The following is a 14,821-nucleotide window of genomic DNA, read 5'->3' on the forward strand; positions in this document are numbered from 1 at the left end:
TCTTTCCCTATTTGGATCCCCTTTATGTCTCCATCTTGTCTTATTGCTGTAGCTAGGCATTCTAATACTAGACTGAAGAGAAGTGGAGAGAGTGGGCATCCTTGTCTTGTTCCTGAGTTAAGAGGAAATGGCCCTATGTACTTCTTATAGAGAAGATTGATGTCTGGTAGTGGAAGAACCAAATGGTAAAAACAGTCCACTTATTGATCTTATGTCTCACAAAGGAATGATTAGGTATGCTAGAAATACTTGGGATGTGCATTATTTGTACAGAACTATGGTTCTTAATTATTATGAAAATTCTGAAAGATAGTATCTTCTTATATAGCATGCTGGATACAGAAATCATTAAGAAAAATGTTAGATTCTTCCTGTATTCTATTTGATACAATACACATGCCAGGCTCTTCTCCTTCAGATCCAAGAAAAATTGCCTTGTATACATAATCATTCTTTGTATTGTACAATTTACTTTAACTAGAGTGATTAAATTCTTCTCCATATTACAGGTACAAAATAAATAGGTGTATATAGATCTCAAACTTTTTGAAAATCTAAATTTTTGTTCAAAGGGGACTATTCTAAGAAATACATAAGCAATATATAACATTACATTTTAGTATTAAAGCAAGTATGTATATACTTCAATTTTAAGACAGTTTGAGTTGTGTTTATAGGCAGATTGTGTTATCATTTTCTATAGTCCAAATTTTTTTTGTTTCCTTCACATACAAAACCACATGTAGATGCAGAGAAAATCAGTAATAGTATTCTTTGAATACAAAATCATGGCTTAGCACCACAGGGAATAAAATAGCCCTTTTATTAGACGTCATTCTATTCTATAATATTCTAATTAGAGATAAGTAAGACTTTATAAGTCAGAATTGATTTGAGTATAAAAACTTTAGAAATGCTTTGAATTCAAAAGGCTGTTGTCTTAAAGATGTAACTTTGACAGACGTAATAACTAGCAATCTCATTATTTTTGTTTTGTGTTTCTTTCTTGGTATATGCCCCAATTGCTTGAAAATTATTCATGGAATTTGAAAACAGATAAAATAATATGTCAAAACACACAATTAAACCAGCCTTGTTAGGCTCTTTGGTAATATCTGACTGCTGCTCTGATATGAAATTCTAGCAGGGGAAGAAATTGTTTTGTATGTGTAAAGTCACCAACCCATGCAAATGCTTGATAACTTCCATGTCGCCATGCTTAGCCATAAAGTCTCTTCTAAGACTTCACAAAGGAAGACATAGCAAGGCATGATTGCAAATGTGTGTGTGTGTGTGTGTGTGTGTGTGTATGTATATCTTGAAACATTGGATCCTGCACTCTTACTGGGCTGAGTTATATATGTTTAACCCTTTTTAAATTGACAGCTAAAACTCCGTTTGCTTTAAGAAGTGGCCTCTTAACAAGAGACTGATTTTCCCTAACCCCTTAAGACCTACTTCTGTTTCTGGGCAGTGCACGTATTCCTATAGTGCCTCTTCCAGTAGCAATAAAGGTATAATGGCCAAAATCCCTTCAGCAGAGCAGGCTAGAATGAGTACTTAGCCCGTGATTTTCTTTTCAAGTGGTGGAGTGGAATGAGCATGAATTCTGGAAGCAGAACTGGGTTAAAAACTGCTCTCTCATCACTCAGATGTACAAACATCCATCAATTGTAGGTTTTATCAAAAAAAAAAAAGAAGAATCAAAGAGAATTAATACTTACCTTAAAAAATACTCTTAAAGAAGTGGCACTGTGGCTCAAGTGGTAGAGCACTAGCCTTGAGCTAAAGAGCTGAGGGACAGCGCCTAGGCCCAGGGTTCAAGCCCCATGACCAACAACAACAACAACAAAATGTCCTTAAGTATAAGATCATGAGATAAAATGAGTGCTACAGAGCATAGTACACAGTAGATACGGAGTAAGTGTTACTTCTTTTCTTCCCCAGCTGGAAACGATGGCTGTAGCATGTTTTGATGACACACAGAGTGGACAGTTCCACTGAAAGTGTATAAGCTGTAAATGGCAAACAAGCTGTACAGAAATTAACCCTGATAACATAGCTCAGCTTTACAATGACACAGAATCACTCTCTAGATTAATGAATCCTCCTCATGTCTTCATGGAACTCAACTCTTTTCACTTCTGGCTTCTTCATTGCCTCTACGCTTTCAATAACTCTTCAACACATTTTGATAGGCGACTCTCTATGTGCCACACTTTATGCTGAATGCTGGGGAAGAAAAGAATGACTTAGCAGTCATGGTCCTTATTGTCATAGACTTGTACCATTAAACAGATGGGTTAACAAGCACTCCAAAAAAATATCCACTATCCACATTCAAAATAAGTGATGACACTTACTTCAGTTATTTGGGAAGTATAACATTCATGGGAATAGTTGTCTCTAAAATACACTGGAAAATCTGCCCAAATATTATTCCATTCCTTTTCTAACTGATATCATCCACTTCCAAAACACAATTTCATTGCTCTTGAGGAAGACAGCTGTGTCTTTGCCAATGAACAAAATATTCAGCATATTACATTGACCAGTGAAAAAGTGTTTGTCTAACATAAAGAGAATCTTCCTTCAAGTATGCAGCTCAGTAATAAGAGTATAAAATATGGTTGATGAATCAAATGTTTCCATTAAGGACCTACTCAAAGGTAAAATCTATTCCAAACACTTGAATGCTAAGCAGTAAATTATTGGGTGCCTTCTTTTCTCTGTGGTACTGCAGTACTTCGTTTCTCCATGATTGGATGTTGACAAGTAACTAAGTCAACATGAGTGTTTTGATTTAGGTGTCTTTTAGAAATGGGATTATCCCTTCCTTACTACTTCCCTCCTTTCTCCCTCCCTCCTTCCCGCCTTCCTTCCTTTGGCTCCCTTATTGGAGGCGTTATGGTTATATATTAGCAATATAAAGGCACGATGTGATTTTTTTTCCAGCTTCCCAATTGCTGGCAAGGAAGCCATCTTTATACTGAATGGAGCCTTGCTCCCCATGCTGAGGATTGCAAATAGCCTTCTGTTTATTCCTTTATCGGCTGTAGAAGCAAAATGAGCCATGTGTTGCCATTATGATGGCCTGACTTCGGAAGGAAATGTGCAAACAAGCCTGTATATTTTTACTGAGCTCTCAATTAGTTTAATTTCAAATTGAAATGCGCTTCCTAGCTGCAGTGTCATGAAACGGAAGAGGAGGGAAGAGCAGGACTGTGCGATGCCCCTCCGGCTCACGGCTCCTTGTGCTGGTGTCAGCCCTGTCCAGAGACAGCTTCTGAGAAGACATCTGAGAAACTGGAAATACTTAATTGTGATATAATTAAAGTGAAATATATTTGTGTGTAATTTGCATTTCAATTTGTCATTGATGATGATTAGCTTCAGTAACTTTATGTACTGTAGCTAACCACCACTTAGAACTCTAAGAAAATTAGCATTTACATATTAATAACCTATGATAATGCTGAAGGGCATAAATTAATGAATTCTGGGCCCAGCATGCCTGATCCAGCATCTGATTGAGCCTTTCTCAAATCTGAACATGAGGAACTTGTCGTTTGAGCATCAAATAATCAGGGAAGTTGGAACCAATATAGCCTGACTTGGTAGAGTGTTCACTAGAGCTGAGAAAGTGTTTTAAGGTAAATTAGTTTTAAACTCAAGGAGGGCGACAAGATTTATTTTAAAGGAAAGATAAATAGTAGGATTCTGAAAATGAACAGGTAGAAATTAGGAAAATATAGAGTGAAAAACAAAAATACTGACAGTCCAGGAGCAGAGACAGCGGTGAGAAGCTATTAAAGGTGAGACCTGGAATGAATGTATTTGATTATCATCTCTTGAATCAGTTCTACAGATGCACCGACCTTTGCATTGTTCCAGCCAGCAAATACTTTTACACGTGTGAAAATGGTTGTACACCCTGACCTCCCCCCTCCAAAAAATAAAAAAGAAATTTAGGGCCATGTTTTTGTCAACTGTGAAGAAAATAATTTCATTAGCTGAACTTAAGTTGCAAAGCAATACATAATTAATGATTATAATTGGTTTGCTCACAAGGAATCATTACATTTCTATGTCATACTAGCTGCCAGTTTTCAGACCCTGAGCTTTAATGACTTAACTACTGGTGAGTGTAAGCATGATTGGATCTTGTAGGATAACTGGCCCAAAACTCAAAGGAAACTTTCAATTGCCAGTCGTGGCAAGGATTTTGGTGGCTTTGAATCCATCATAGATCTCTCTTTTTTCCTTTGTATCTTTCACCAGAAACTATGATTTCATTCATTCAACAAAAATGAAGTCAGTCTTTTTCATATGCCAACTTTAGGGCCTACAGTTATTTCAATACACAAGGCAGTCAAGTTCCCTCTTCTTATAGAAAATGAACTAATAACCTTAGAGATAGTGAATCAAGTAAAGCAAATAAAAATTTCAAACAGCAGTGGGGGCTTCAAAAAGAACAAAACAATCAGGACATCTTAGCAGACTCACAGTTTTACTGAGGAAACCATGACAAGTCTAAGCAAGGCGCAGCAGCTAGAGCAAAAGCTGGAAAGTGAGAAAATGAGTTTAAATCACAGGGAAGAAGAGAGCATGCTCGCCACTCCATGTCCCCCCCCCCCCTCTGCTTCTCCAATACAGTGAAAACCCAGCAGCAAGTGTCTTAAGTAGAGATGAAATGGAATCTTCTGTTCTCTGCTCAGTGAAGCATAATTGAGGATGGTGAAAACTGTATAGAAGTACAGTTTGGAGACCACTGTAACTGATTGAGCAAGAAAATGGCTGCATTGGCCCTAGAGGACTGAATGGGTTTAGAGCATTTTGAATGGATTTAGCTGTTTGGGGTGTAAACTGTTTGAGGTTTTTCTCATAACTTGTCTATGTGGAGAAAAGAAAGATAAGAATTAAGGCTATTTTGGCCGAAGGCCATGCTTCTTATTGGAATAGGGTAAAATAATGAATAATGGAAGGTAGACAGGAGGGTGAAGAGTTCTGGTATGGCTCAATAGCTAACCAGAAAGACACTTTAAGTCATTGAAATTTGAGTCTGAAGCTCACAGAAAAGAAAAAGACAAGTTATTAACCATGGAAATTTTGGAACATGGGTGATATCTGAAGGCATAAACACAGACACAACTATTTAAAGTAGATGGAGTGATATTTTTATATCCAAAGTTTCATTAGACAGGAAGATAGAAGCAAAGGAAATGGAAGATACATTGTCAGATAAGAAGACACCCAAGAGCCAGGCACTGGTGGCTGATGCCTGTTATCCCAGTTACTCAGGAGACTGAGATCTGAGGATCACAGTTGATTGCCAATCCAGGGAATGAAAGTCTGTGAGACTCTTATCTCCAATAAACTACTTAGAAAAAGCCAGAATTGGTGCTATGACTCAAGTGGTAGAGCCTTAACCTTGAGCACAAAAAGGCACACACACACACACACACACACACACACATACATACACACACACAATTATGGAAGTACACTGTTGACAATGCCAAAAAAAAAGAAAATGTTTCAAAGGGAAAAGTGGCTTACAGCTGGTATTCCTAGTTCCTTGAGAGGCTGAGAGCTGAGGATCATGGTTCAGGGCAGGAAAGTCTTTGAGACCCATTTCTCCAATTAATCACCAAAAAAAGCCAGGAATAAAGGTATGACTCAAGAGGTAGTGTGTTATCCTGGAGCAAAGGAGCTCACAGACAGCACCCAGGCCCCAAGTTCAAGCCCCAAGTCCAGAAGGTGGCAAGCCCTAGCTACCAGCTTTTCACAATTATTCCCTTTGGCCACTTCCTGGTTTCTAGCAATTCTATAATCTGAGAAGAGACTCAGTGAATATTCTTCCTGAATCTTATAGACTTTCCCAACTACTGCCTTCCAAAGCTGTAAACATTTCACCTATTCCTTCTGCTTCTACCCTCTAACTCTTGCGTACAGTCACCTACGAAACACTTGACACCTCAAACTTAACATGTTGATTATGAAATCTATTCTCTATCAGCCAAAGTGATAGATAGCCTCTATCCATGTATATTCTGCATGATCACCAAAGGTAAGCCACATTCTTTCCTTTATCCTGATCTTCCTTATTATCCTCATCCAACAGTCTATTAAATCCTGCCTAACTGTTTACCAGATGTTTTCTCTTCATCTCTACCTGTCACTTCTGCTCTCATTTACCACCTGATGGCCTCATTGGTCTGCAGGCATATCCTACTTGTTGATTTCTAAGCCTTTAATCACTGTTTGTCAACCATCTGCCATAGGCCAATTGTATTTCCTCCCCTCAGCTTCTTCTGTGGTAAATACAAGCATAAATTTCTTCTCTCTCCAATTATTTTCATATCTGGAAGGATCAGTTCATATTTTGGTCTGCTTGACTCCAAACCTCTTCTCTATGGGAATATTGTATTGATTATGCAAAATGCTTAACATAGTGACAGAAACCAAAAGTTGACCAAAGGGAATAATCGTGAAGAGGACTTGCTAGCTAGGGGTTGCCATTTCCCTTTTCAAATAAGCATTTGTTAATAAATGAATGTGTGCTAATGTCAGATCCGTAGATTTTTTTCAATATATTCCTTCAATATATTCTAATATATTTTTCAATATATTTCTTCCCTATAGAAGAAGGAAAATTACAAATATAACTTTTATTGACTTTCTATAATATTCCATAAACCAAGTAACCACTGTATTCACATTGAAAGGTCATATTTCACTTATCCAGGTTTAAATAATTCCAAGGCTCCATAATTAAATGAACATCAGCAGTGGTGTAGTGGGAGTAGGAACTCATTGAGAAGTGCTCACCTTACCCCCAAAACTAAAGCAATCTCCTCTTCTCCTGAACCTTCTGCCTATGTACCATTAAAAATTATAACTACCATTATCTTAGGCCAGAAAATGGTAATTCTTAGATAAAGCTACCCTATGAACAATATACAAATGGGAGACTATGAAACAGTTAAAAGGGTTTCTCTTGTCTTTTCTGCTCTTTTTGTATTTCTCAAGTGATCTCATGTTATATGTTTCACGGTTAATTCTGAGTCAACTCAGCCCTCTGGGTTTATTGATTCCACCATCAAGAAATATTTTCCACCTGCAGGCTCCATTATGTGTCTGTTGCTATGGATACAGTGAATTTTAAAAAGGAAATAATTAAGCTTTTTTAATAGCAGAAACACATTTTCAAAATTTTTCTTGCAGTCGAAGCTAGTGGACTAAAACAGAAAGAAAATAGCAGTTTCAAAAGGTATAGCTTGAAATGGTAGATAAAATTTGATAACCTATCTTTTCTTGGAGTAATTAATAAAAATTTTCTCTTTCTTATAAAATCTGAATCATAGTGTTGATGGCATGTAGTAATACACCTAAAAGTCCTTTGTAAAACAGGAACATCTGTATGAAGAAAATACTTGTTATTTCTTTCTGTGGTGAAGTTCTGAAATATTGTGTGAGGAAGGATTGTAGCAATAGCTTTGGAAAGTGCCCTGTGGCACGTAAGTGGTATAGATATTACACACGTAGTTCAAGGGATAGTTTTGAAATGTTACTTAGGATATCATGAGTACATAGATAGCAAAAGTCATAGAACCAGATGAGTGCACTTATGAACATATTTAGAGGAAAGGAGTAAGTAGAGAAAAGAGAATTTTAATGCACACAAACTACAATGAAGCAGACTTCAGATATTTCCAGAGATCAGAGGAAGACCATTCTTCAGGTGTGCAGAACACAAGGCAAGGAAGCAAAGGTGACAGACACCATAGAGGATTCCAGCAAGACAGAAGTGAAAACCTGAGGTTGAGGATATAACTGGAACCAAGTTGGCAAGAGTGGCTTAGGTGTCGAGGAAGGAAGTATAGGAGTTGAAAAAAAATGTGAAGAAAAATTTCTTCAATAAAAGAGACTATGAAAAAGTAGTGGAGTCGTAGGAAGCATGCGAGTCCTTGGCTTTACAAAATAAAGGCATTGAGATGAAAGGAAGTGAGAGGAATCATTTAAGAGAAGTAGCGTTCCAGTTAGAAAGGCTAAAATCAAGAACTCTAATAACAACAGATGTTGGAGGGGATGTGGACAGAAGGGAACCTTACTTCATTGTTGGTGGGAGTGTAAACTTGTTCAACCACTTTGGAAAGCAGTATGGAGGTTCCTCAAAAGAAGAGCTGCCCTATGACCCAGCAATCCCACTTTTGGGCATTTACCCAAATGTTTACAAACAAGACCATACTAAAGCTACCAGCACAACTATGTTTATTGCAACATTATTTACCATAGCTAAGATATGGAACCAACCCAGATGCCCCTCAGTAGATGAATGGATCAAGAAAATGTGGTATATATACACAATGGAATTCTATGCCTCCATCAGAAAGTATGACATTGCCCCATTTGTTAGGAAATGGAAAGGCTTGGAAAAATTTATATTAAGTGAAGTAAGCCAGGCCCAAAGAAACATAGGTCCCCTGGTTTCCCTTATTTGCAATATCTAGTATATGTCTGAGTCAAGCAGAAAAGGTCAGATAAGTGATGTTAGGAAAATGAACCCTAAGATACGTATTCAAATTTTTTTTTCATGCGATTGTTTCTAACACATTTATAAGATGATTTCTTTGTTGCTTTGTATGTCCCTCCCCCATGGTATAACCCCTGCTTTCACTGTATTTGATGTCGGTATAATTTGGAGAGGGGAAGGGGAAAAACAAATCGTTTAACTAGGGATACAGGTGGACCCATTGCAACAATGAGACGTACAAGTTATGTCGAAAACGAACTTTACAGCTTTTAGTGCGGGGGCGGGGGGGGGCGACGGGGAGAATTGGGGGGCGGGGAGGGGGGAGGATGGGAAGGGGAAACAAAGGAGGAGGCTGCAATGCTTGATAAGAAATGTAATCATTATCTTGCCCATGTATTTGTAACCCCTCTCTACAGTATTTTCACAATTAAAGAAAAAAGAAAAAGAAAAAAGTAGCGTTGAAGGTAAAGGAGAAGGGGACTAAGAAGAAGAATAGACTGAGTTCTTTCTGACCACACTGCAGCGATCAAGTTCAAGCCATCTCTGGGATTATCACCCACAACTTGAGAAACACCTCATATGATTTGTGTGTGACACAATACTTCAAATCACAAATTATACCATAATTTCACTAAATTTAACATCTCCAATGTGGCAGCTTGAATGAGTCTCAGTGATTATTGTATGAGAAGATATACAATGAATGGATATTATCAGTTTAAAGATGAATGGACTATTACTATATATTATGTACTTATTTATGTAATACACAATCAAACAATACTAGTTAGGCAGAACATAGAATATGTACTGAAAGCTATGAGTGGATTATTTCACTGAAAGCCTTTTCCTGATTTTAGTGTCTGTATCCCAAAGTATTTGTCAAGCTAATATCATCATACCTACTCAGTACCTTAATTCTTATTTCATAATTTTAGATGAGAACATTGAAATTCAGTTTGTTTTCTTTTATATATACTGAACACATTTATACTCAGCTGAGTTTGCTCTCTTAATTTATGTGTGCACTGATACAGTTTAATAAAATCCATTGTTTGAATAATTGTATGCTAAGCAATAATAGATGGTATAAAAGATAGAAAAGCAAAATTTTTATTTGCATGCTTCCAATACTACATTATAATAATAAACATGTAAATAATTCTACAATAAAGTTTGGGTTTATTGGACCAAATAAAAAATTGTTCAAGATATTACAGGAAGTTGCTAGCATCAAACATTTGACTGACAACCTATTTTCATATTCAGAACTCCCAATAGCCCTTACCTATCAAGACTGAAAAAAACACTAAGCAGGGAATAAAATGCTTCAAAGGAGAATATTACAACTGGAATTTTGGAAGAGAAAAATAAAATGTAACAGGATACTTCCTAAGGCAATGTTATTTGGTCTGAGACTTACATAGTTTCCAAATAATTACAAAGAAATAAGAGTAGAATGGCAGGTATCTATGAAAAAAGCAAAAATTAGATTATTTATAATGATGCAAATGAACGAAGATAAAAGATGATGAAATAGCAGAGAATTTAAATCTGTTGAGGTTCTCTAGAAAAAACTGGAATAAGGCCAATAGTGCAGTGAGGACCAGAACAATGGGAAGTCAGCATGTTTATATTGAAGATCAACTATGAACGGCAGGGGGGTCTTTGCACAGCATATTAACTGGTTGTGAACTTTGTTTCATAGCTGAGATTTTTCTGTCAGAACATTTTGTGTATGGCATTCACAAACAGATAAAGGATAGTATTGTTGTTGTTGAGAAGGAGGAAGATAGGAGAAAGCCCCAGCACTGACCACCCAAAGCCATCTCTAATGGGACCCAACGAAAGCTACTCAAACCCTTCTGGAGATCTCCTGAAGTTCCTAGGGTGGAAAAATACTGTTTGGAAACGAGCATACGAAAATTGTACACTGCATACCTTTTTCTGAACAAGAGCTAAAGTTTGTGTGTACTTTCAGCACCACACTGAAAGTGTGACTTTGAATTCTAAAGTTCTTGGACTTTATTTTTTCAGTAGTACAAAATGAAAATTATTTGAATAAAGTGCTGGTGGGTAGAACTCATTGAGAGGACAGCTGCTGCTTAGCGTATGCAAGAACCTGAAAAAATACTAACTGAATCAGATTACCAAATAAAGGTTAATAATAGTCCACAAATTACATGAAAATTAAGAGAACACGAAAATATGAAAAATAAGAGATTGCTGAGTAACTCCGGATTTAAGCCTAACTGAAGCATACTTATATAAACACATCCAAAGCCTTGGTAGCATATTTAAGAAGTTAACATCAGATCTCACAGCATGATTTACTGATCCATTTAAGTTATAGGAGTTGAATTACATAACAACTAAAGGTGCCCAAAGGGTAAATTAAAATGTTACTTACATCTTGCCAGAAAACTTCTGTCAGTCACACTGTCAGACCACAGTTTCAGAGTGGTCATTCAATTCACAAACTTTCTACTTCCTGGGGAAGCAAAGAATTAGACTTCCATGTTGTGCTCTCACAATAGAGTTCTTTATAAACTCTACTACAATATCTATCAAAAATAACGGTATTTGTTCAAATCAGTATCTGAGCACCTCAACTATAGTACTTTGTCCTCCAATAAGTTTACCCTCTTAATTAGCAATAGAATCATTTAAATGATAGTAATGTATTCAAACATCTGTTGACATCTGTTTATAATTGTCTTACATGTCCTCACAGGTTAATACATATTCATAGACAATGTAAATGAGATCTGAGTGGTAGAGGGCTTACCTAGAAGGCTCTGAATTCCATTCCCAGTATGGGAGATAGGTGTATTAACTTTTTTTTTTTATTAACTTAGAGGGATAAAGATATAACTTTCAGATAGAGTATTTGTCCAGCATGTACAACACTTTGGGTGTAATCCCTAGCTATCATGTAATTAATGAATATTAATTCCTGAATGTGCCGATAGTTAATGCTTGCTTTTCTCTCTTTCAGTTTGTTCCCAGTATTCCAGAGGAGTCTTTGCAATCTTTGGACTCTATGATAAGAGGTCAGTGCATACCCTGACCTCGTTCTGCAGCGCCTTACACATCTCCCTCATCACACCGAGTTTTCCCACCGAGGGGGAGAGCCAGTTCGTGCTGCAGCTGAGGCCTTCCTTACGAGGGGCCCTCCTGAGTCTGCTGGACCATTACGAATGGAACTGTTTCGTCTTCCTGTACGACACAGACAGGGGTAAGTCCTCTTTCCTTATCTACATCACAGAAACACCTGCCCTCTGTTGGGAAACGGCTTTGCATCACTTGTTTGACTTTGCCAATTGCTCTTGATTTTTTTAACGGTTAAAATGATTACTTAATGGGTATCATCAATATTTTTAGTTTGACTGTGGAGGAAAATCTAATTTAGAAACACCCCTAATTCATAAAGTTACTTATAAGTAAACCATACTCTAACTGTGCTGAATATAATTATGAGGATAAGGCAAACAAACCAAGGTGATTTTTTTTCCCCTATCATATAAGTCGTATCCTTGGTGACCAGTCTATGTGGAGGTTTTTACATAGATAAAACATTATCTGGCCTATTTTCCAGATACAATTTGATTATGATGCTGTTTACCTAGAAATAGCATCAGATCCCACAGTTGAGGTTTGAGATCCCTCAATTCAGATACCCACTAGTGCGCCACTGATTGGCTAGCTATATATGAATCCCACAATCCCCTCCTTTAGGTAAGCTTATTTTTCCTTCCTGATCAATAAAGAGAACTTGGAGAATCATACGTTGCGGATGTATAAACCTTTTGATAGTAATTTGCAATTTGCATTGTCTGCATATCTTTTCTTTCCCCTACAGTGAAAGTGCTTCTGCACAATTATATTTTATTTTTCCTCTTTATGTCTCACATAATGATCCCTGACAGCGATGCAAAATCAATGTGAAATGAATGAGTTAAACAAATGTGCTCAACAATAGGTATCAAAAAATTTCGGACTCTAATGACTACTCATGTAATTTGTTTTTGAATAATGGTGCGATGGTTTTTGTTTTTGGGTTTTTTTTTTGGATCAAATAGTTAACAGAGATGCAAAAGGCAAAAGTCACCTGGAAGAATGTTACTTCTCTGAAAGGCAATTTTCTTACCATGAAAAAATATCTAAAGACAATATTCTCAATTTAGAATTAAGCCTAAATATTCAGAAAAAGAAGTTGCCTTTCCCAGTAACTTAAAACCTTGAGCATTTCTTCAAATCTAATTTTAAAAAATGTTATATTTTTAGTGGAAAAGATACTATTATAAATATATTAACAGTAGCTATTCCTTATATGAGTTAGATCTTTTAAACAAATATACCTTTTGCTTGTGTCTGTTACCCAGTCTTGAATGTTTATGGCATGTTTTAGGTCAGTCTTAACACCTTTAGTAACAAGGTGAATTTATGAGCTAGAGAGAGATGAAGGGAAAGAATCCTACCACTTTTCAATCCTAATCAACACTGCTAGTAGTTCTCAAATCTGTTACAATGCACAGTAATTTAAAGTCTCATCTATAGAATCTGCAATGGCTGAAAATTGCCCCATTTTACTAAATCCTGGTCTCTTTAATGTTTTTAGTCTCCAAGTTTTATGTGTACTATTGCTCGTAGAGCTGATGGTGTTATTTCAGAGGTTGCCAAATATCTCATATGCACTATCCTATACATTATAATGTTACATAAATTGTTCCTAGGAGAAAAATGTTTGGCAAAGAATAGAGTAGAAAATTTTCCTTTGGCTCATCTTGGTTGTTTTCTTTGGTTTGTTTCATTTCTTGTTAGCATCAATTTCACAAGAATATATTCTCCTCATTGCATAACAGGTTTACAGAGCACAGGAAATAGTATCTTGGGTGACATCATGTAAACACGATTCTATCTAAGAAGAAAGCTGGTGTAAAAGGGGGCAGAAGGGGACAGAGAACTTTTGTGGGGGAGCAGAGGGGTGTAATTATTTCTACTTTCAGAGTTTCACTACATGCATGCTTTTATTTTTTTAATTCTCTCATCCTTTTGCAAAATGTCAAGATCTAAGGAACAAAAAAAAAAGGAGCAAATGAAACATCTAATTTTTCCCTTAGTAAATAAGTCTTAATAAATCCTGTTTTCATTTTGGGTTCTTAGCTCCAGTTCTTTGGTCTTCCATCTCTTTCTCATATTTCTAGATTTCTTTACATTTTTTTCTCTTTCTTCTCCTTTCCTAGAAACCTAGAGTTATGGGTGGATAGACAACATGATTTCAGGCAAACTGGAAATTATAATACTTATTTGTTAACAGAAGTGGATGTTACAATGACTAATTTTCTACGTTGTCTTTTTGGTCTATCGGTTGGTTATAGTCCATTTAAATTATCAGTTAACTCAGGATTTAGTTGACAAAACAAAAAAACTTTGTTTGCAAAACTTGCAACTCCTGTTTACAATATCAAATCAGAAAACTCACTAAGGGAGATACTGTTTTAAAGAATGTCTGATTAATAACAGTCATTTGTTTCTGTAGGTGTTCTAACTGGCCTAAGGGATGCCAAGATGGCTGGTAAACCATTATTTTTAGGTGTATCTGTGAAGATGCATCCCAGGAGGCTAGCCTTTAAGTTGAAGGACTGACTAAAGATTTCCCTCAGCACAGTTAGTCAATACCACAGTCCATTCAGATTCAAAGAGAAAAAGATGCAGAGGAAAGATGGACTTGCTGTCTGTGCTTGAGTTGGGCCATTTGTCCTCCTGGTTCTTTGGCTCTTAGAACAAACACCAGGATTAAAGTCATCCATCCTCTGATTCTCATGCCTTACGATGTAGACTGAGATTTTTGCCATTGTCTTTCTTCTTCTCAGTCGTTCAAACCTGTACTGAAAACCACTCACTGGGTTTCTAGCTTGTACAGGTTACATTATGGAGTTTTTCAACCCCCATAATCAGAGGAATCAAACTCTTGCAATAAATCCCTCCAGATGGATAGTTTGAAAGTAGGGTGGATGGATGGGTAGGTGGAAGGAAGGAAGGGAAGGAGGGAGGAAGGGAGGGAAGAAGGGAAGGAAAAAGATTTTTTTTTCTGAAGAACCCTTATTAGTAAGCTACCTAAGCATTCCCTAAACTCTAATTCATCCATAATATAGTAAGATCACCTTATTTGTGGACTTCTTATATGAGGTTTTGACCAAGTGTGGTCAGAATAATAAAATCAAAAGGAATTTCAAAAACAAGACCTTTTCATCCATCCCCCCACCCCCCTTACCCCACCCC

The 14,821-nt window shown here is 36.7% G+C and overlaps 1 protein-coding gene across 1 annotated transcript in view; it reads left to right on the top strand.

Annotated features, from left to right (window-relative positions):
- Nucleotides 1-14,821, top strand: part of Gria4 (glutamate receptor, ionotropic, AMPA 4) — a 269,646-nt gene that overhangs the window by 81,023 nt on the left and 173,802 nt on the right. Inside the window, exon 3 of the mRNA XM_013009473.1 lies at nt 11,535-11,774. Within this exon, the coding sequence (XP_012864927.1) occupies nt 11,535-11,774 (240 nt within the window). The remainder of the gene's footprint in view (nt 1-11,534; nt 11,775-14,821) is intronic.

Source organism: Dipodomys ordii, unplaced genomic scaffold (genome assembly GCF_000151885.1).
Source record: "Dipodomys ordii isolate 6190 unplaced genomic scaffold, Dord_2.0 Scaffold10, whole genome shotgun sequence".
NCBI classification, from domain to species: domain Eukaryota; kingdom Metazoa; phylum Chordata; class Mammalia; order Rodentia; family Heteromyidae; genus Dipodomys; species Dipodomys ordii.